This window comes from Hylobates moloch, unplaced genomic scaffold (genome assembly GCF_009828535.3).
Source record: "Hylobates moloch isolate HMO894 unplaced genomic scaffold, HMol_V3 SCAFFOLD_5, whole genome shotgun sequence".
Classification (NCBI taxonomy): Eukaryota; Metazoa; Chordata; class Mammalia; order Primates; family Hylobatidae; genus Hylobates; species Hylobates moloch.
Genome location: NW_026652280.1, coordinates 137635156 through 137659377, shown reverse-complemented (window position 1 = coordinate 137659377; position 24222 = coordinate 137635156). Strand labels below are relative to the sequence as shown.

General features: G+C 35.4%; 1 protein-coding gene across 4 annotated transcripts in view; it reads left to right on the top strand.

Moving 5' to 3' along the window:
* Positions 1 to 24222, top strand: part of PKN2 (protein kinase N2) — a 143683-nt gene that overhangs the window by 38869 nt on the left and 80592 nt on the right. For all 4 annotated transcript variants that reach the window (XM_032155445.2, XM_032155444.2, XM_032155446.2 and 1 more), the window contains exon 2: positions 7796 to 8096. In XM_032155445.2, coding sequence (XP_032011336.1) covers positions 7796 to 8096 — 301 coding nt within the window. The remainder of the gene's footprint in view (positions 1 to 7795; positions 8097 to 24222) is intronic.

Here is a 24222-nt window from a genome sequence, read left to right as displayed (position 1 = left end):
TCATTTTCTTTGGATATATATACCCAGTAGTGGGATTTACCGGATCATATGGTAGTTCTGTTTAAAATTTTTTGAGCAACGTTCATGCTGTTTTCCATAATGGCTATACATTTCCATAATGGCTATACCAGCAGTGTATAAGGGTTCCCTTTTATCCATACCCTCATCAACACCTGCTATCTTTTGATTTTTTGAGAATACCTATTCTAACTAGAGTGAGGTGATATCTCATTGTAGTTTTGACTTGCATTTTTTGATGACTAGTGATGTTGAACATTTTTTCATACACCTGTGGGTTGTTTGTATGTTCTTTTTTGGAGAAATGTCTGTGTAGGCCTTTTGCCCGTTTTTTGATCAGGTTATTTGTTTGTTATTGAGTGTCTGAGTTCTTTATATTTGGGTATTAACCCTTTATCAGTTGTGTAGTTTGTAAATGTATTCTCCCAGTCTATGACTGGCATCCTTGCTCTGTTGATTGTTACCTTTACTATGCAGAAGATTTTTAGTTTGATACAATTCCATTTGTCTATACAGGTTAAATATCCTGTATCTGAAATGCTTACAACCAGAGTGTTTTGGATTTGGGATTTTTTCAGGTTCTGGAATATTTGCATTATACTTAGTGGTTGATCATTCCAAATCAAATCTTGAAAATTCAAAATGTTCCAATAAGCATTTAGTTTGAGTATCATGTTGGCAATCAAAAGGTTTCATGGTGGCTCACGCCTATAATCCCAACAATTTGGGGGGTCAAGGCAGGAGTATCACTGGATGCCATCAGTTCAAGACCAGCCTGGGCATTGTAGCAAGACCCTGTCTTTACAAAAAATAAAAATTAGCTAGGCATGGTGGAGCCCACCTGTAGTCTTAGCTACTTGGGAGGCTAAAGTGGGAGGATCACTTGAGCCCAATGTTTCAAGGTTGCTAATGAGCAATGATTGTACCACTGCACTCCAGCCTGGGTAACAGAGTGAGACCCTATCTTTTAAAAAAAAAAAAAAAAAAAGATTTTGGAGCGTTTTAGAGTTTTGGATTTAGAATCCTCAAACTGTTTTTGCTTTTGTTGCCCATGCTTTTCAGGTTTTGTCCAAAATATTCTTGCCTAGACCAGTGACATGGAGCTTTCCCCTATATTTCCCCCATATTTTCTTCTTGTGATTTTGTAGTTTGGGGTCTTACATTTAAGTTTTTAATCCATTTTGAGTTGAGTTTTGTCTATGGTGAGAGATAAGAATCTAATTTCATTCTCTCATGTGGATATCCAGTTTTCCCAACACCATTTGTTACCCTTTTCCCATTGAGTGTGCTTGGCACCTTTGTCAAGAATTAATAAACTGTAGATGGATGATTTATTTCTGGGCTGTCGTCTGTTCCATTGATCTGTGTGTCTTTTTTATACCAGTACCATGCTATTTTAATTACTATAGCTATGTAGTGTGTTTTGAAGTCAAGTAGTATGATGCCTCCAGCTTTGTTCTTTTTGCTTTAGATTGCTTTGGCTATTTATGTTCTCTTGTTGTCTTTCTTTATGGTTAGGTGATTTTCTCCAGTAATGTGTTTTGATGGTTTCCTTGTTATTTTTGGTGTATCTCTTATAGGTTTTTGCTTTGCAGTTACCATGAAGCTCATGAAAAAAATCGTAAAATGAGATATTTTAAACTGATAGCAACCCAACTTTGATTGTAAAGATAGGAAAATAAATAAAAAACAAACTCTACATTTTAACTCCATTTTCTCCCACATTTGTAATTTTTGATGTCTCGTTTTACATCTTATATTGCCCATCTCTTGGCAAATTAAAATAGTTATTATTTTAATAGTTTTGTCTTTTAGCCTTCATATTAAAGATACAAGTGCTTTATGTATCACATTTATAGTATTATAGTAGTCTGTCTTCCAGTATACTTACTAGTGAGTTTTATACCTTTAAGATGTTTTCTTGTTACACATTAGAGTCCCTTTCTTCATTTGAAGAACTGTTTTTAGCATTTTTTTGTTTGCTTATGTGTTCGAGACAGGGTCTCACTCTGTCCTTCAGGCTAGAGGGCAGTGGTGTGATCATGGCTCACTGCAGTCTTGATCTCATGGACTTGAGTGATCCTCCCACCCCAGCCTCCCGAGTAGCTGGGACTATAGCCACACGCCACCACACCCAGCTGATTTTTTAATTTTCATTTTTAGTAGAGTCAAAGTCTTGGTATGCCACCCAAGGCCTTGAGCTCCTGAGCTCAAGCGGTCCTTCCACCTTGGCCACCCAAAGTGCTGAGATTGTAGGTGTGAACCATTGTTCCTGGCCTATTTTTTTTAACATTTCTTGTAAGACATATCTGATGATGATAAATTCTCTTAGCTTTCATTTTTCTGGCAAAGTCTTTATCTCTGCTTTATTTCTAAAGGATAGCTGTGCTGGGTACAGTATTCTTGGTTGACAGCCCACCCCCCCCCATCTTTTTTTTTTCTTTAGCAATTTAAATATATCATCTCACTCATCCTGACTTATAAGGTTTCTGCTGAGAAGTCTATTGCTAGACAGATTGGAACTTCCTTATATGTTATTTGCTTCTTTTGTTGCTTTCAAAATCTTTTTGTCTTTGATCTCTTGAGAATTTGATTATAGTATTTCTTGGGGTAGACTTATTTGGGCTGTATCTGACTGGTAACTTTTGACCTTTCTATACCTGGATAATTTGTATCTTTCTCTAGTTTTGGGAAGTTTTGTGTTACTATCTCTTTGAATAAGCTTTCTACCCCTTTGTCATTCTCAATTCCGTCTTGAAGCCCAGTAACCCAAATATTTGCTCTTTTGATACTGTTGCATTGTTCTGTAAACTTCTTCATTCCTTTTTACCCTTTTTTAATTGTTTCTCCTCCAGCTATGTGTTTTCAAATGGCTTGTCTTCAAGCTCAGATTTTTCTATTTGATAGATTCTGCTGTTGATATTCTCTACTGCATTCATTTTGTTCATTGTATTTTTCAGCTCCAGGATTTCAGTTTGTTTAATCTCTCAAGTTTCTCTGATAAATTACTGGATTCTTCCCCTGTGTTTTATTGAAGTTTATTGAGTTTCCTTAAAACAGCTCTTTTGAATTCTCTGAGACATCACACATTTCCATCACTTTAGGATTGTTTCCTGGTGCCTTATTTTGTTTGTTTCCTGAAATTATGGTTCCTGAATGCTTTCTTAAAATTTTTTTTTGAGACAGAGTCTCATTCACTCTGTTGCCCAGGCTGGAGTGCAGTGGAGTGATCTCAGCTCTCTGCAGCCTCCACCTCTTGGGTTCAAGCTGTTCTCCAACCTGAGCCTCCTGAGTAGCTGAGATTACAGGCATGTACTACCACTCCTGGCTAATTTTTATATTTTTAGTAGAGACAGGGTTTTACCATGTTGGACAGACTGGTCTCAAACTCCTGACCTTAGGTAATCCACCCACCTTAACCTCCCAGTTGTTGGCGTGAGCCACTGTGCCCGACCCCTGAATATTCTTCATGCCTTTGGCCTGCCCCAACATCTGAACATTGAGGGATTAGCTGTTTATTCCCCATTCACAGCCTGGTGGTGGTTTGTTCCTGTTCTTCCAGAAATTCTAAGCAGGGCGATTATTGTGTTCTCCGAGCCCTTGGCCACTATCACTGTTTCAGCACTAGATGGCACCGCAAGCCCAGGTTTGCAGTGAATTCACAGTTGGTTTGTGTTCTGGCCCAGATTGACTAGGGGAGAGACTGGAGGGTAGTTTATCTCACTGGGTGTGTGAGTTTCCACCTGGGGCCAGGACACATTAGGCACTGTGTCACTCTGCTTAGTGCTTGGGCCTCACCATGGCATGATCCAAAGCAACATTGTGTACCTGTTCCCCTCTCATTCTTTCAAGCATCAGTGTCTCCACACTGTGCTGCCTGGGGTTGAGGGAAGGGGTGGAGCAGGCAGTATTGTGGCCAGGACGGCCACCATATTGCTAGGTCACACCTGAAAACCATGGCTGCCAAGACAAGCATAGCACAGGGATATGCCCAAGACCCATGCAACTATAGCCTGCCTGCTGCTGAGGTTTATTTGTGGCTTAAGTCTACTGCAGACAGACAGTAGTGATGTAGCCCCGAGTCCATTCCACCGAGGCCACATCTCTCTGCCTGACACTGAAGTGAGTTCAGAGGCACGGTCTTTGGGTGCCAGCTTGGGATCAGTGGGCCATCAGATTTTGCCCATTGTGGAGTTTTACCATGGTAGAATTGTCACTGAGTCAAGATCAAAGTACTGCTTTTATATCCCTCTTTTTCCCCCAGTAGATGGAGGCACTCTCCAAGCTGTGCTGCCTAGGGTTGGAAGAAGGATAATGGGGTCCCAGTCCTGCCACCAGGACTACTACATCCCGGAGCACCAACCAGGCCCATACCACTATAGCCTTCCTGCTGCTGAAGTTCACTCATGGCCTGAGGCTACTGTAGATGCCAGAACACAAGTCTGTCACACTAAGGCCACAGGTTTCCACATAGGATGGGTCCTTGTCTGCCTAGCTTGGTCTGGGGTTAAGGGCCGTGGGGTTCTGCCTGGCGTTGGGTTTCACCACAGCAGGCCCAGTGCTGAGCTACAAGTCAAAAGTCCTGCACTCACTTCCCTCTCCTTACCCCAAGTGGGCTGTGTCTCTCTCTCTGCTGTGCTTATAGTTGGGGGAGAGGTGATTCAGGCATTGCACCCCTGTCTTTCCTACCCTCTTCAGTTGATCTTTTAGTAATGCTAAAACCAGATAACGGTCATCTCTGATCTGGTTCCTTGGCTCTTGTGAAGTTACTTTCATGCATAGATCATGTTCAAATTTGTGTTTCTGTGGGGAGTCAATCGCTGGAGAGTCTTATTCAGCCATCTTGACTCTGCCTCTTCTCCAAATTCTCTTTATCAGATAGAGGGAAGCAGGAGTTCCTCAGCAGTGACAGGTTTTCCTTAATTGTAAAGGAAGAATATTAAATAACATAATGGACAAGTCATTAAACAACAAACAAACAAACTAATCTGCCAAGCATAAGCCCTGCCCTCAGATTGCTCATAGTCTTTGAAGAGTAGTCAGATAAAAAAAAGGGGGTAATTGTTTCAATAAGATACACAATATCAGAGCACACAGGAGAGGCATTCAACTAAATTCTAAAGAAAGGCATTGGACAGGAAATTATTTCCCAGCAAGAGTTGTTCTTGATCTTTGAAACAAAGTAAAAGTTAACAGGGCCAAGAAGAGACTTGAAAGAGATAACTGCAGGAGAAAGGAGAGATGGTGCATACCAAAGGTGCAGTGTGCTTAGTGGCTGAGCCAAGAAAGATGATTTCTTGAAGTAAAGTTTTATAATTTGATATGATTGGAGTTTAAGGAACAAAGTGGAAAGAAATGGGAGTTGAAGTAGGCAGTAAACGAAACTGTTAGGTGTTTCTTCTGGCCTATGAGAAATAAGGACTAATTTCCTGAGATACTAAGAGTACCATGAACAAAGAAATTTTGCAGACCTCTGGCTTTGGACATAATATTAAAGAACAAATCTGCAAAAGCAGTTCATAAAGTGTTTTCTGATAAGTGTGTAAGGATTGAAACAAAAATATTTGGAAGAATGGAACTAGCTTGAACTATTTTTTATCTAAGCATTTTTTTGCCTCAGTCCACTTTACCTGAAACTAGACAATAGAAATTTGGGATTTTATTCTTTGACAATAGACATGTGCTAGTGTTTTTGACAGCTTGCCAAGGGTAGACACTTAAACTTTGGAAACCAGATGGATCGTAGGACTTATATTCCATTATAAATACTGAAAAATCTAGACAGTATTTTGGCTCAGGTAGAAGATCATTGTTTATCTGTTTAGTGACAGATCAGGAATACAATTTCTAACAGGTGTAGATTACCTGTTTTAGGAATTCTTAACCTAGGATCCGTGGAACCTGGTAAGTATACATAACAACATGAAATTTTCTTTGTACTATTTTTTGTTGGAGTTTCAAAGGAATTCTTAGCTGGAAACAGGCTGGGCACGTGTTTCATACCTGTAAACCCAGCACTTTGGGAGGTCAAGGTGGGAGGATCACTTAGGCCAAGAGTTTGAGATCAGCCTGGACAACATGGCAAAATCCCATCTCTACCAGGAAAAAAAAAAAGAGAGAGATTTATAGAAATCAACTACTTCATATTTTGCATAATATACCTGCAGGCACAAGGTAAATTGATATGAAAACCAAGACGAGATCCCATATCACCCATAAGCTTACCCTTTTCACTATTTTGCATGATACATAATTTTTAGAAATTAAGAATGAATGTAGAAAGTATTTGCATCAACTTATTTATATGGGTGTGAGGAATTCTCAAAAAATTAAAGAAAATCTTTGCATTAATTAGGTCTGTGATTCAAAGGTACAAAAAGGCTGCACAGTGTGTCTTTTTCTTTTCCATGTCCTTCATAAACTCAAGTCCCCTCCCCAGAGGTAACCATTATCTTTGGTTTCTTGTGTTTCAGAATTTAAACATTTTAAATCCAATGGTATTATAGTAATGGACTTTGAAACAGTAAATGATATAGAAATAGCTAGAACATAACTTTAGTTGTTGTAAATATAGATTAGCTGTGCTTAACTGATTGGATTTTCATTTTAAGGTGACTGTAATTGTCTTAGCTTCCATCAATAGAACCCAATTTAGAGGTGTTCTCAAGTAATGATGCTTTTGTACTGAGTCAACCAAATTACCAGTTGGAGTACTTAGCCTTGAAATATACAGTTGGCCATTCATATCTGTGGATTCAACATCTGCAGATTCAACCAATTGCAGATTGAAAGTATTGGGGAAAAAAAATAAAAAATAATACAAATAATACAGCATAGCAACTATTTACATACCACTTGTATTGTGTATTATAAATCGAGATTAAAGTATGGGGTGTGTATTTAGATTATATGCAAATACCAAACCATTTTATATAAGTGACTTGGTCATCTTTAGATTGTAGTATATGTGGGATCCTGGAACCAACCTCCCACACATACCAAAGAACAACTGTATAAATGGAGTTCTGAATATAGTTTTCCCAAGCCCTAGTATATTTAATTCATTAACTAAAAAGTGGTCATAAAAATATCTATTTTGCCAATATTCATTTATTTTTAAGAAGTTTCTTACAGAAGATAAAATTATTCATCTATTGAATTTTTTTATTTGTATAAATTTAAGGAATACAAGTGCAGTTTTGTTACATGAATATATTATGTAATGATGAAGTCTGGGCTTTTAGTGTTTACCTATAGAATTTAATAATACTTTTTATTTATTAAGTGACTACAGTGAGCCAGTACTTGTATTTAGAACTTCATTTACAATATTTGTGAATTATCACAGTATCTCTGAAAGGTGGCTACTATTATTATTTAGATTTTGTAGACTATTAAAACTGAGTATTTGAAAAGTTAAGTAACTTGCTCAAGGTTCACAGTGTAGGGGTTGGGATCTAACCTGGGTTCCTAAGATACCAAAATCCTCTATCTTTACACAGCCTTTGTGTGTAGATGTGTTCACTTTATTTTAATATAAATGTATTTGTCAAGTAATGCCACTTAGTGAGTGGCCAGTGAGTTCTTGAATTTATGATTTTGTATGGTTATAATAAAAGTCAGTAAGTAGTTGGTCTATTACTTATTAAGGAGATAATTAAATATAGTTAAATGTAATGTAATCAAGAAAGACTCTCTTAGGCTGAAAACACTGCATATTTACTGAGCAGCCAACTCTCCTAAACTCCCACATTTGTATGTTTATTTTTTTCTGTAGGGGGATTCCCGAAGTCTTCCATTTTCTGAGAATGTGAGTGCTGTTCAAAAATTAGACTTTTCAGATACAATGGTGCAGCAGAAATTGGATGATATCAAGGATCGAATAAAGAGAGAAATAAGGAAAGAACTGAAAATCAAAGAAGGAGCTGAAAATCTGAGGAAAGTCACAACAGATAAAAAAAGTTTGGCTTATGTAGACAACATTTTGAAAAAATCAAATAAAAAATTAGAAGAACTACATCACAAGCTGCAGGAATTAAATGCACATATTGTTGTATCAGATCCAGAAGATATTACAGGTATAGTAGTGCTTTATTTGATGTTTATGTGGTATATTAATACAAAAATGTATCTTTTTAGAAAATAGTAAGTTTTGGGACATAAATAATTTTTAGCTTTTCTGAAAGTACAGAGACTTTTTCTCTTTTGGTTAAGGTCTTATTTATATTCTGTTCAGAAGGGCAGGAGTTGATAGGTATGGAAATTGAAATGTTTACTTAGAATTTAATAACCCTAATGTATTCTCTCTTACTGTCTGTCAGTAGGACATTACTTAGAGTGAGTCTCCAGTATTAATGTTTTGTATTGAGTCAATCACATGCTCTTACCTGATTCATCCTGTAATCAACAGCACAAGTTTGCCAGCTGACTTAAAGTTAAAACTGTGCTCTTTGAACAAGAGATAGTTTTATTCTTTGCAAATGTAATTAGTCAAACCTATGGCCTTCATTCTTTGTGCTCTAAGCAACTGAATTAACAAGTAAACTACTAGGCATAGTGTTCAAAAAAGAAAAACATAATAGAAAAAACTGTTACACATTACTTTTATTTTCTTTAAGTATAGAAAATAAGAGGAAAATATAACCTATGATTTCACTATAAAAACAATTTTTAAACAATAGAATTAATAAATATTTATGTTGGAATTTTTTTAATGGTATAGAAAGTAAAAATTGAAAACCCACCTCTTTCTTTCTTAGACTGTCTCCTTAAAGGTAACATTACTTTTTGTCATATATCCTTCCAGATAAAAAATTCTATATTTGTGCCAATATTCACCCATCAGTATGTATAGTCTTTCTATAACTTTTTATACAAAAACTTATGTTTAAGTTTAAGCCAAGGTCTCAAGACATTATCAATCTCTATAACTGTCAATTTTTTTATTTGCAAAGTAAAAGAGTATGAGAGTGTATAGAGTAATACACCTATAGCATGGTAGAAAATTTAGAAGAACCTGTGTGATTAGCTAATAAATAATAGATGTAAGTAATATTAATTTTGATTAAGAAAATACATAAATTTGGCTAAGAACCTTAAATTTTTACCATCTCAAAAGTTGCAGAAAACACTACTGATATTTAGTGTTCTTGTTAAAACTTGTTTTTCGATATCACTTTCAACATGTGGGATTTAGAGTTTTTATTAGGAGGCTCTCTGTGTAGAGATTTCAACCTTGTAAGAATAATCGAAACTTTAAAATGAAAGAAATAATAGGAAATCCACCCTCTGATTTTAGATTGAAATAATCCCAAAGACGCAAATTAGTTTTTTCAGAATCACCAATTTAGTTAAAAAGAACCCTTCAGCTCTTCATCTAGTATTCTTACACACTCAATAATTATGTTATAAATGGAAATAATGTATTATGAAAATGCTGTTTTTAGTAATATATAAGCTTAGAAATAGCCTGTTCCATGGAACTCTGCCAAACTCTACATTTTTTTTACCTGTTACATCTTTAAGAGCGGTCTAAAATAAGAAACAGCACTGGAGCAGTTTATTTAGAGAAATTTTCCTCCTCACAGAATACTGATAACTACCTTGTGATTCACTGGGATATAGAAGAGTTTTATCATCACGAGGAGCCTATTTGGTTTCCCCATTCGTTTTATAAAAGTTAACTTTATTGTGGCTGGGTGCAGTGGTTCGTGCCTGTAATCCTAGCACTTTGGGAGGCCAAGGCAGGCGGATCACTTGAGGCCAGGAGTTCAAGACTAACCTGGCCAACATGGTGAAACCCTGTCTCTACTAAAAATACAAAAATTCGTCGACGTGGTGGCGTGTGCCTGTAGTTCCAGCTACTCGGGAGGCTGAGACATGAAAATTGCTTAAACCCAGGAAGTGGAGGTTGTGTTGAGCCAAGGTCGTGCCACTGCCCTCCACCCTGGGCAACAGAAAGCAATTCTGTCTCAAAAAAAAAAAAAAGGTTCATTGAAGTATAAATTACATATGACAAAATGCACGTATTTTAAGTACATGATTTCATGATTTTTAACACATGTGTGTGTGCACCCAGCTAACCATCTCTACAATCGGTCTAGAACATTTTCATCACTTCAGTCGTTCTGGTATATTCCTTCCCAGCTAACCCATGATCCCCAACCCTGGCCATAGGAACCCGCTGATCCATCTTCTATCACTTTAGATTGAATTTGTCTTTCCTACTGTTTTATATAAAGAAATTACCTCCTTTAAGTCCTATCAAATTCCTGATCACCCTTGAAAAACAATTTTTAGGTATTACCATAAAACCTTCCATGACATTCTCTGCTTTATCTTCTCTGTGCTACTTTGTCCATTCATTGTTGCATTGTAACGTATTTCTTTACATGTTTATATCACTAAACTGTCTCCTCCTTGAAGGGAGGGACATATGTTCACTCATCTATTTTCAAGGCTTATTACAGAAACTGAAGCATAGTAGATGCTTACTTATGAATATTATATCTCAAAATAGAAAAACACCCAGCAAATCCACATCTTATATTAGTCTTTAGAATTAGTATCAAACCCTAATTATTATGACACTTGAAACATTAAATAACTTAGAAAACAAAGACTTAAAGTTTTATGATAAAGCCAGAAACTTTTTATACTGACCATTTTTAATACTGACATTTCAGATGATTGGAGGGCAGATGATATATGAAATACAACTTTATACTGTGACTTCTTAATACTTCAGTTTGTTCAGAATAAACTTGATAAGTTCGTCAAATTTTTATTTTACTAAAAAAATTCTGTTTGCAAATGGCATATTTACACAACTTGGTAATAAGTTATTTTCTCTTTTTCCCATTTTACTAACTTAACAACATAAAAAGCAACAACCACAACATAGAGGATTAAAATTAATGTCATTAATTTTAGGTCAGTTTGCCATAAAATTTTAGATGTTTTACCTTGCACACTAAGGTAAACCCATGAATTTATTTTAGATTAGGCCTGGCAAGAAGATTTCAAGGACATTGTGCTTTGCTTTCAGTTCTGAAAGGTATGAGTGGATTTATAACAGAAGTGTTTGACTAATTCCTGTTGTCTTGTGGGTACATAAGCTTAGTAAGCAGAACAAATGACTAAAGGAAAGAGGGACAAAATTTAAGTCTGCATTGTATAAATCATTACTGTATAAGTGGTTAGGGGACTTCTTTTTTTTGTTTGTTTTTGAGACGGCGTCTCCCTCTGTCACCAGGCTGGAGTTCAGTGGTGCCATCTCAGCTCACTGCAACCTCCGCCTCCCGGGTTCAAGATTCTCCTGCCTCAGCCTCCCGAGTAGCTGGTACTACAGGCTCCACGCCACCACAGCCAGCTAATTTTTGTATTTTTAGTAGAGGCAGGGTTTCATCATGTTGGCCAGGATGGTCTTGATCTCTTTACCTTGTTGATCTGCCCACCTCGGCTTCCCAAAGTGCTGGGATTACAGGCATGAGCCATCCCGCCCGGCTAGGGACTTGTTCTTAATTCACCTTTGTAATAATAATCTCTTCGAATCTTCAGTTTCTTGTTTGTAAAATAAGGATTTTTATCAGATGAACTTTTAAACTATAAAACTCTGAAATATTCCTTATTGTAATGTCAAGGTCTGATTGTTTGGGAAAGTTATTTGTAAAATAAATGTATTCATTTATTCTTAAGAGTAGTAGGAAATGAATTTTTTATTTTCTTATCATGCCCATGATGCTCTGAGCTTCTTTTTCATCTTCTAAATACTTTAAAGATGATCATATGATTTTTGCCCATAAGACTATCCCCATAGGAGCAGAAAAAGCATTTTAAGAAAATTCAACATTGTTTCGTGATAAAAATTCTATGAACAAATTAGGTATAGAAGAAATGTTTCTCAACACAAGAAGGTCTATATATGACAAGCCCACAACTAACATTGTACTTAATGGTGATAAGCTGAAAGCTTTTCTTTTAAGATCAGGAACAAGATCAGGATGCTCACTCTCAACACTTCTTTTCAGCATAGTACTCTAAGCCCTAGCTAGAGCACTTAGGCAAGAAAAAGAAATAAAACGTATACAAATAGGAAAGGAAGAAGTGAAATTGTCTGTTTGTGAACAACACAATCTTACATATATGTATAAAATTCTAAAGACTCCACCATAAAGCTGTTAGAACTAATAAAGGAATTCAGTCAAGTTGCAGGATACAAAATCAGCATACAAAAGTCAGTATCATTTCTATATACTAACTATATAATATCTGAATAAAATTAAGAAAACAGTCTCATTAATAGCATAAAACATACGTAGTAAATTTAACCAAGAATTGAAAGAGCTCTATATAGAAAACTATAAAACATTGATGAAAGAAATTGAAGATGGTACAAATAAATGGAAAAATCTCCTGTGTTCATGAATTGGAAGAATTAATATTGTTAAAATGTCCATACTACCCAATGTGATCTACAGATTCAAGGTAATTCGTATCAAAATCCCAACATCATTCTTCACAGAAATAGAAAAAAAAATCCTAAAATTTACATGGAATCAGGAAAGACCCAACACCATCTTGAGCAAAAAGAACAAAACTAGAAGCATCACACTACCAAATTCCAAAATATTACAAAACTATAGTAATCTAAACAGCATTGTAATGACAAAAATAGACTCATTAACCAATGGAATAGAAAAGAGAGCCCAGAAATAAACCCACGCAGTTCAAATCAATTGATTTTTGACAAAGCTGCCAAGAACGCACGGTGGGGACTGGACAGTCTTCAATAAATGGTGTTGGGAAAACTGAATATCGACATGCAGAAGAATGAAGATGGACCTTTATCTTATATACGTAATACCTTTATACCTTATACCTTTAAACCTTATACCTTTATACCTTATACCTTTATCTTACCTTATACGTTTATAAGACTTAAATGTCAGTCCTGAAACTATAAAACTGCTAGAAGAAAATATAGAGGGAAAGCTGTATGACATTTGTCTAGGCAGTGATTTCTTGGATAAAAGCAGAGGCAACAAAGCAAAAATAGATAAATGGGTTTGCATCAAATTGGAAACTTCTGCACAGCAAAGTAAACAATTAGCAGAGTGAAGAGACAACCCAAAGAATGGGAGAAAATATTTATAAATTATATATTGGATAAGGGGTCAATAAGGAACTCAAACTACTGAATTCAAGGAAAAGAAATAATCTTATTTAAAAAATGGGCAAAGGACCTGAGTAGACATTTATCAAAAGAAGGCATACAAATGGCCAACAGGTAATATGAAAAAATGATCAGTCTCTCTAGCCATCAGAGAAATGCAAATTAAAACCACCATGAGATACCACCTCATGCCTATTAGATTGGCTATTATCAAAAAAAATGGAAAATAAGTGATGGCAAGGATATGGAGAAAAGGGAAGCTTTGTGCATTGTTGGAGAAAAGGGAAGCCTTGTGCATTGTTGGTGGTGTTGTAAAATGAGTATGGCCACTTTGGAAGACAGTGTGGAGGTTCCTGAGAAAACTAAAAATAGGATTATTGTACAATCCAGCAATTCCTCTTCTGGGTATATATTCAGAGAAATTGAAATCAGCATGTTGAAGAGATGTCTGTACTCCTGTGTTCATTCCAGCATTATATAGCCAAGATATCCAAACAACTGAAGTGCCCATCAACAGACAAATGGATTTTTAAAACGTGGTATATAAACACAAATACTATTCAGCTTAAAGATGTAGGAAATTCTGCCATTTGCAACATGGATGAACCTAGAGGACCTTATGCTAAATGAAATAAACCAGACACAGAAAGACAAATAGCTAATGATCTCACTTATGTGTGGAATCTTAAAAAGACAAATTCATTGAAGTAGAAGAGAATGCTGATTACCAGAGGCGTGAACTGGGGAGGGGGAGGATGGGTAAATGGGAAAGAGTAAGTTGTTGGTCACAGGTTAAAAAGTTTTAGTTAGACAGGAGAAATAAGTTCTGGTGATCTATTACACAGCATGGTGACTATAGTTAATAGCAATGTATTGTATATTTCAAAATAGCTAAAAGAAAGGTTGTCAAATCTCACTGTGAAGAAATAAATATTTGAGGTGATAGATACCTTAGCCTAATTTGATCATTCTACAATGTATAAATGTAATGAAACATCACATTGTACCCCATAAATATATAATTTGTTGATTAGAAATAAAAATAGTTTAATGGGGTATTGTTGTCATCCTATGTGGAAATTACAGTGATGGTTAGCTGAGGCTAAATGTACCTTATGAAAAAAGATAACTGATCTCTGTAAAATGGAGTAGTAATCTAAGCCTTAGTTGGAAACTGACACTTGTTTGAGAAAGATCCGGTTTCCTGAATCTTGGTTTAAGTATATCATCACTGAAGAAGACTATAAGAACTTTTTTTTTATGTTTCATTAAGTATAGATGATAATTTGGGTAGTGTATAGTCTCTGTTTTCGTCTTATTTCCTTTTCTTGTACCATTCTTGTATTTTCAAACCCCACCAAACTTAGATTGGTTTTTACTTATTAATGTGGTGAATATTTTCTTTAATATTTGAAATATTCAGAAGGGAATTACTAATTTAGTAATATAATATACCTAATAATATTGGGATTTTGTGGGGTTAATCTTAGCAAATTCTTCTAAATTCCTAAAATATATCTGTATTGAGGGAACTTTGTTCATGACTAAAGAACAGTTTATGGTCTTGGATGAATAGAAATGAAGATTTAATTTTCTTTTTTACTGTTGCCCTGCCCTCTTAAATAGTGTGATCATTAGTAAGTTGCTTTTTTGCACTCCTGGATTTGTTTCCTCGTCTTTAAAATCATGAGATTAAATGTATAGATTCTCTAATACTTGAATTCTTTTTATGATATATTTTCCAAAAAAGTTAATATGTAGTAAAATTGTATATGTATTTTTAGTATACCTTTCCATGAATTTTAAGATAAATTCATCTAACTGCCACCACATTCAGAAAAAGGAATAGTTCCAATGCCCTGTAAATCTCCCTCATGTTCTTTCTTTGTAGTCACACCCTTCTTCACCTCTGTATTCCCTGACAACCACTGATCTGTTCTGTCACTGTAGTTCTCTTTTGAAGAATGCCATGTACATAGAATTATAAAGTATATAAGTTTTTGAGACATTTTCCTTCCGCATATGGCCTTTGAGACTCCTTCAAGTTGTTGTGTGTATCAGTAGTTCATTTTTTTATTCCTGAGTAATAGTTGATTGTATAAATGTACTATAATTTATCCATTCACAAAGAATATTAGGGTGGTTTTCCAATTTTTGGCAATTATCAGTAAAGCTCCTATGAATATTCATGTACAGGTTTTTGTGTGAATAAAGTTTTCATTTCACTTTGGTAAATACTGAAGAGTAGGATTGCTGAGTCATGTGGTAACATATGTTTAACATTATAAGAACATGGCTGGGCACAGTGGCTCATGTCTAAAATCTCAGCACTTTGGGAGGTGGAGGTGGGGGGATCGTTTGAGCTCAGGAGTTTCAGACCAGCCTGAGCAACATAGTAAAACTTCATCTCCACGAAAAATATAAAAATTAGCCAAGTATGGTGGTGTGCACCTGTAATCCCAGCTACTTGGGAGGCTTAGGTGGGAGTATTACTTGAGCCTGAGAGTTTGAGGCTACATTGAGCCATGATCATGCCACTCTACTCCAGCCTGGGCAACAGAGCAAGACCTGGTCTTTAAAAAGAAGGAAATAAACTGCCAAATATATTCTAGAGTAGTGATATTTTTCATTCCCACTGTCAGTGAATGAGAATTCTAGTTGTTCCACATTCTCTCCAGCACTTGGTATTGTTAATATATTTTTTAACCAGTCTAACAAGTATGTAGTAGTTAATATACATTATTGTCATAGAGAGAGGAAATAAGAAAAATAGAGCAGCACCATCTTAAGGAGAATTTACGAAAGAACAGTGCATGCCCTAGGTACAGAGTTATGTACAGAATGAAGAAGTCTTCTACTAGGAGATGATAGGTGCAGTTTTCAAACATTAAGATATTGCAGATAGAGGCAGTTCTGCAATTTTTATACCTAGGTTGCTTGTTTTACCTTAAAAATTATTCTAACTCAATCACGTGAACCCAGGAGGTGAGCCGAGAGCGAGCCATTGCACTCCAGCCCGGCGACAGTGCGTGACTCCGTCTCAAAAAAAAATTATTCTAACTCACAGTGTTACCCCTGCCTATTTTTGTAACGTATTAAGAAAGCTTAAACCAGAGGTGGTATTAGTTATACAATATTTAACCAAAATTAGTTGAGTTGGTGATATATGACAAGGGCTATCCCAAGTATATAAAATAACCAATTAAGCCTCCTTTAATTATTCAGCATTCATTACAACCTGAGCACGTTCCAGAGGGCTGTAAAAGGTAAAGTATCTTTGTTTAAGAAAGTTGGACTTTAGGAGAAGTATAAAGTTAACATAATGGTAACACGTGGCAAGATTCTGGAGCAGTTTATTTTTAAAATAGTAACTTAGAGACTTATAGGAGGAAGTATGTTAAGAATATAGATAAACAGTAAGCTAGTGATTTTGTATATTAACCTTATTAATTTAGATTTGGCTAAGTTTATTTCAGCTATTAATATAGTTCCTCTTTAATTGTTTAATGCAGTAAACAGTGTTTCATAAGCAGATATCCTGGCTATACAAGTACCACCTGATGAATTTTGGGCATGGAGAGCCAGCTTGCTATAAAATAAAGACCAAAGGTTGTATCATCTGAGATGTCATCCAGCTGCACTATTAAATGGTTGTGTGGTGTATACCACCTGGAACCTGTCGAGACCTTGGTTTTCTCATTTGTAGAATGAGAGGGACAGACAATATGTACCCTATCTAGGGTGTTTTGTGAACATGGTACTTTGATAGCTTGAGAAAAAGCATGAGGCATCCAAGGCCATCTAAGTCTGAACATGAAACCCCATTTGGATGTAAAATAAAGTCTGAGGAGGCTTTCCTGGGTCTGGGAAGTAGAGACTCAAGAATTCAACCATATTCCTAATCTCCAATACAATCAAGGAATCAGGGTAAGGCTAGACCTTAAGTAGTCAGAAGTCCTCTAAGAAGGATCGGGATTGCTCCTGTGTTCTAGAACTCTGTTTCATCTTGTAAGCCAACTGCTCAGTTATGGTTTTAGAGAAAATACTAAAAGCACCAGAAACAGCAATCGATTTATTGCTCTACACGTTTAGGGGGAATCTAACACATTCAGTATTTACTCTTTATTCTGGCCTTGGGAAATCTTATCCCTAAGGAAATTTTAACCATATCCTATTTTCTGGTGACTTCCAAAGCTGTATCTCCAGCTAGGCTGTGTTTTCTGGGCTTCATCTGACAGTTTATAGCCACCCTTTTGGATATTACCTGGACATCCTGTTGGCTTGGCCTCTTATCACGTCTAAAATTGAACTCTTCTTTTCTTAGACTGCTATCTCTAAATCTTTCTCTGTGTTTTCTGCCCCGTTAGTGCATGACCCCAGTAATCTATAACTAAAACCTGACTTTTTAAAACCTTTTTTCCCCACCTTCAACCTTCGTTGTAAGTTTGTAAGTCGCCAAGCCGATTCTACCTCTGATAACAGGTCTCAAATCTGTATCTCTTCATCTTTATTGCCACAGCGTGCAAGTTCAGTATTTCTTTAATTCAACATAAACACTGCTGCCAGCATTTTTTTAAATCTAGAATTCAGATTCAGTCCTGTTAGTTTCTTGATTTAAACTTTTCAGTGGATCTTCATTTGCTACAGAATACAGTACAAATTTGCAGCATGGTAGAGATGCCTTTCAAATGGTCTGGCATCTGCCTCTATTATTTCAACTTCTTCTGCTACTAATCCCAGCTCTAATTTTTTTCTCCCATCCCTATGTTTTCTTTTTTTACTTCTCTATACTTATGCACGTGTGTGTGTGTAGATTAGCAGAATCTAAGTGATGGGTACATAGGTGCTCAGTGTAAAATTCAACTTTGCAGTATGTTTGAAAATGTTCATATATACACACATACACTCTGGTACGTGTAGACACACATACAGGTACATACACGGTGTCCCTTTTATATATACATACATTATATATTTACACATACACACACACACACACACACACACACACACACACACCCCTGACTCTAACCTCTTTGAGAAGAGGAATTCTGCCACCTGTACACAGGGTTGTCCTTTGCATAATATTTGGCTGTATATGATATAACTAGTTCCCTGTATTAAGTTCCCTCTGTCCAAAATAACTTGCATAGTTTCTCTGTCAACTAGATTCTTGAATGGCAAATCACCTTTCTATATTATATAATAAACTTAGAATGCTTACATGCTATTATTGGCCGTGTTCTATTTGTATCATTTTAGCTTTAATCCACAAATTAGATCTAAACAGTATTCTATATAGTCATTGTTGGTTTATAATTACCCACATGCTGATCATTTTCTTTGTTCACTATTTGTTCATGCTTCTCAGACCTACCTTCTAGAATGATCTTTTCTTGTACTTCCTAAAGTACAGTAGATACTTTAGAAAGATGATTTCCGCTTTATATACAATTCTAAGTTGACATTTATTTTCTTTCAGCACTTAGAAACTCATTTTGTGGTCGTCTGGATTCTACTCTTGTTGAGGAAACAGCTGCCAGTCTCATGGTTGAAGCCATGTAGATCATCTAGTTTCTTTTAAGATACCCTTTGTCTTCAGTGTTCTGGACTTGGAGTATAATGGCGTAGATTTCGTTTCATTTGATTTGCTTGGGATTTGTTGGGTTTCTTAAATCTGAGATTTATGTATTTCATCAATTATGGGAAATTGTTAGCCTCTGTCCCTTTGAATGTTGTACCTCCTGTTTTCCTTCTACGTAGTTTTTCAGGAACTTTAGATGCATATTAATTTCTTCAAATCTATCTCCATTTCTCGAATAGTTTCTTCACCTGTCTCAACTTACTCTTTATCAAATATTGTGTTTCTAATTTTGTTATTACATTTTTTTTAATGCTAGAGGTTCTATTTTGTTAATCTTGGTAATTTTTGATAGTCTCTTGTCCCAGTTGATACCCCTTGCATTTAGCTTTACATATTTAACATACTTATTTCACAGTCTGTATAGGATAAGTACAGTAAGTGAAATCTTTACAAGGCTAGTCCTCTAATTTTTTTCTCATTCATGGTGAATTTTTTTCTGATTGAGCTTTGTGATTTGTAATTGTGCTGGAACTGTCTGCATTAAAATATAGTGGAATGCAGATTTGCTATATTTTTTTAAAATTTGCTAGTTTTTTCTTTATTTTGTTCCATGTAATTAAACACCTACACATTTAGAATTGATGCATATTTCTGGTGAATTGAACCTTCTATTAAAATGAAATGACTTACCTGTAATCTTTCTGTCTTGAAGTATTTTTTGCCTTAAAGTGTCTTTTGTCTGTTATTAATATAGGTTGTGGGTTGAGGTTAGTGATTGTGTGGAATACCTTTCTTCCATTTCCTTACTTTCAGCTTTTCTGTATCATGTTTTAAATGTGTTTCTTAAAATAGCATATAGTTGGATTTATTTTATTCATTTGTCTAATAATCTCTTTTACCTGGATCATTTAACCTATTTAAATGATTACTATTATATTTGGGTTTATATTTAGTATCTTATTTTGTGCCTTTAATGTTTCTTTTTCTTTCTTGTCATTTTTAGACTGTTTTTTAAGAATCAGTTATAAGTCTGTGAAAAACTCTTTCATCTTTGTCTGATAATGTTTTTATTTTGTCTTCATTGTTGAAAGATATTTTCATTGGATATATACAATATTAGTCTGTTCTCGCACTGCTGTAAAGAAATACCCGAGACTGGGTAATTTATAAAGAAAAGAGCTTTAATTGGCTTATGGTTCCACAGGCAGTACAGGAAGCATGATGCTGGCATCTGCTTGGCTTCTGGGGAGGCCTCAGAAAACTTTCAGTCATGGTGGAAGGCGAAAGAGAAGCAAACCTGTCTTACATGGTCGGAGCAGGAGCAAGAGAGAGAGAGTGGGAGGGGCTACACACTTCTAAACAACCAGATCTCACTATTGTGAGAACAGCACCAAGGGGATGATGCTAAACCACTCATTAAAGACCCACACCCATGATGGAGTCACCTCCCACCAGGCCCTATGTTCAACACTGGGGAACCTAGTTTGACATGAGATTGGGGCAGGAACACAGATCCAAACCGTATCGCAATTTAAGGAGGCAGTTGTATCTTTTAACATAAAGTAGCTGTCATTTCGCCTTCTTCCAGCTTTCAGTGTTGTTGCTGAAAACTGCCATAAATTTAACTGTAATTCCTTTGAAGGTACCCTTCTCTGACTGCTGTGAAGACTTTGTCTTTGATGTTCTGAAGTTTTACCATGATGTGTCCAAGTGTGGACTTTTTTCCCCCTATATGTTTGTGCTTGGGGTTGATTGGGTATCTTGAATCTATGGATTGGCATTTTTATTAGTCCTTAAAAGATGATAGTCATTATCTCTTTATGTATTGTCTTCAAATCACTACTTTTCTTCCAAAACACCATAAGATATATTGGAGCTTATTTTTTTTTTCTGCGTCTCTTTATGTCTCATTTTTCCTCTCTTTCTCTTTTTAAAAAACTTAGCTATTTTTCAGTATTCATCTGCTATTTTTCTGTCTGGTCTGCTATTAAACTCAGTCTAAGAATAAATCTTAGCACTCAAGATGCTTATAGTCGCAGAGGAAAAACATGTGAAAACAGATCATTATAATACAATGTAGTACACATTTCAATGGAGGGACGAAAGTATACTTTGAAGACATGTTAGACTAGAGAATGGTTAGGGAAGGTTTTCTGGAGAAAGTAATGCCTAAACTAACAATAGTATTGAAGAAAGCAATCGCATCTTATTAGAAAGGTTTTGAACACAGAATTTGACAAGGAAAAATAGTAGTGGAGAATTAGCTTGGAGCTAGATAGCATAAGACCTTTAATGCCTAACCGTGAAGTTGGGACTGTATTTGGTAGACATGGCTATTAAAAATATTTTGGTGGAGGAATTAGTCTTGTCTACCTTCCATCTTAAAGCACAACAACTTATATTGGCTAAATGTGTGTAAAGATGCGACTTTATGGGCTTAACTCTAGTGCATTGTCTACTGTAACCCAGACATGCCTAAAATCTCTTTGATCTAATATGTAAACATTAAAGCAAGTTTATTGAATTTGTATAACATACATTTTGAATTGTATAATAATGTTTAGAAGGTTAGAAACATGCATAATTTCTTTTATAATACCCCCGAAAATACTTTTTCGGTAATAGTAGCAATATATGCAGCAAATGGAAATTTGTTTTTTGTTGTAATCATGGGGTTTAGTTTCTTTAGCCAGCAAAGTATGCATTTAAGAGTAGATTCGCCTCTTTTTATAATGTAAAGGCAGTTGTTAGAGTAGAAAAATAATTACCATTTTATAGAGTTTTGAAAAATTTTTTTGAATGGTGAGAGTATTAATGGGGAGTAGGGAGTTCTAGTTATCCTTGTTTTGAAATATGTTTCACTATGAGAAAGAGTTTAAGAAATATGCTGGCAACTGTATGTTTTATAATGCTCAAATTTACTATAACGTACAAGGAAGAAAATTGGAGAGAAGAAAAGTAGTGTGTAGGAAAGCAGGTTAAAGGAGAAAATAGATGAAATCCAAGGATGACAGCAGTGTTTCTCTGATTTCTAAATGGGAAAAAAAAGTGAACTTTTTAAAGTTTACTTTATATAAGACATATTTAAAGTTAAATTTCTGCGTTGATGTACACTTTTGTGACCTTTGCAATAAATTCTCTAAGTTTCAGATTTTTTTATTTGTAAAATGAAGTTATATTGCAAACCTTTATGAGTTCTTGTGAAGATTAAATGAGCAGAAATACTGGCTACTTAGCTGAGCCCTGACTTGTAATATTATTGAGCCCTTATTACATTTTAAGCATCGACCTAAGCACTATATAGGCATTATTTTTACAGTAACCGTCAATTTGTGGCTAAGGAAACTGTAGTACAGAGATGTTAAGTAAGTATATAATCAAAACCATACCAATGAGTAGCAACTACAGGATTTTAACCCAGGCATTCTGACTTCAGAGCCCTGGTTCTTAACCATTTTCTTATTTCTTATATTCCCGTAATCGTTATTAAAACTGAGGACATACTTTTCCTTAAGAACAGTGTTATGTAGTATTTTTACAAATTCACAAACTGTCAGATCAATGGATATATCTTTTTTTTTTTTTTTTTTTTTTTTTTTTTTGAGATGGAGTCTCGCTTTGTCACCAGGCTGGAGTGCAATGGCGAAATCTCCGCTCACAGCAACCTCCACCTCCTGGGTTCAAGCAATTCTCCTGTTCAGCCTCCCGAGTATCTGGGACTACAGATGTGTACCACCACACCCAGCTAATTTTTCTATTTTTAGTAGAGACGGGGTTTCATCATGTTGGCCAGGATGGTCTTGATCTCTTGACCTCGTGATCCACCTGCCTCGGCCTCCCAAAGTGCTGGGATTATAGGTGTAAGCCACCATGCCCGGCTGGATATTTCAATATCTTAGTACAACCTGCTGTAATGTTTAAGAATCTATTATATAGTATCTCTAACAAATTGTAATTTGTCTTTTGTAGAAGTGCTTCCAGAGACGAGACTTTATTACATTTTAAGACAAGCCATTTTATTGTTAGATAACCCAAAACATAAGGAATTTATGTTGTGACAAAATTTTTGCCCTTCCTACCTTTTTACTCATTGGTTCTAATTCTCTGTCTTGTGGGGAAATAGTAAGTGGACAGCTTTCATAGACAAATATTTAAATGTTTAGACAGGAATCATTTATCCTTCTCATCCTAGGCTAAATACACCATCAACTATTTTACAGACAACATATTTTCATACTCTTCTCAACTAAGGGCCTTCTATTCTGAATGCATTCCAGTTCTGTAAAAAAATGTGCTTACTATAAGCTATCTTTATATACCAAATTCTGTGTAATTTACATTTCTTACAAGATTCTGATATCATTTATCCAAAAAGAGAAAAGAAAGAAAATTAAAATGTTCCCAGATCTGAACTGTTCAGTCATTGTTATAATGTGTAGTTCATTTATGGACTCAGCAGAGATACACTTTCTACAGTGGGTACTGCTGGTTAATATTTATTGCATATTTACTATGTACCACACCTGTTTCTAAGCTCTGTACACATAATTTATTTAATCTTCACGATAATCCTGTGAGGTACATGCTGTTTTCACTATTTAGCACATGAAGAGAATAAGGCACAGAGCTGTGAAGTACCTTACCCTGTATTACATGGTTTGTACTGAATCTCAGTACCAAAACTGAGACTCAAACCTGGGCAGCCTTAACCACTATACTAGATATATACTAAGTTGCTCTTTTGTGATTTGATTTGAAAACTTACCTACATTTTATATCAGTTTTTTGGAGCAGCCCATTTGTAATTTGGGGAATTCAGTTAGAATAGAAACCTTTCCTGAATTGAATTCAGTTAATTGTGTGGCTTTGCCTGTTTCCTGATATGTAAAGTATGGATAATATCTGTCTCAAAAGGTTATTTTAAGGATTTATATGCACACATACACGTGTTTGCACAGATATCATTAACTAAAGCACTATTATTTTACATCCTAGCCTAGTATCTCTATTATAATTTATTTATTTATCTATTTATTTTAGAAACAGTGTCTGACTTGGTTGCCCAGGCTGGTCTCAAACTCCTGGCCTTAAGTGATTCTGCTGCCTCAGCCTTAATATCTATATTTTTAGATTAATTAACAAATTATAATTGCATGTGTTTGAATTAGTGAATTTTTTAAAGGGAATATAAAACTTAATGTGAAATACATTCATTAAAATGGTTAGTCACACCATCTTATATCATAGAGGAGTGAAGGGAACGTTGAAGCACAAAGGTAAAGTAACTTGCAGTTTAGGCAGTTTTCCAGTCGTGACCAAGTTACTTATCACCTGAACCAGGGTAGTACCCTAGTTTTCTAGCTTTTATAGAAGTAAAGGGACCTAGTGTGGATAAAAATACAAAACACTAAACTTAAAATATGAAGAATTTTAGATTCAAGGTAAG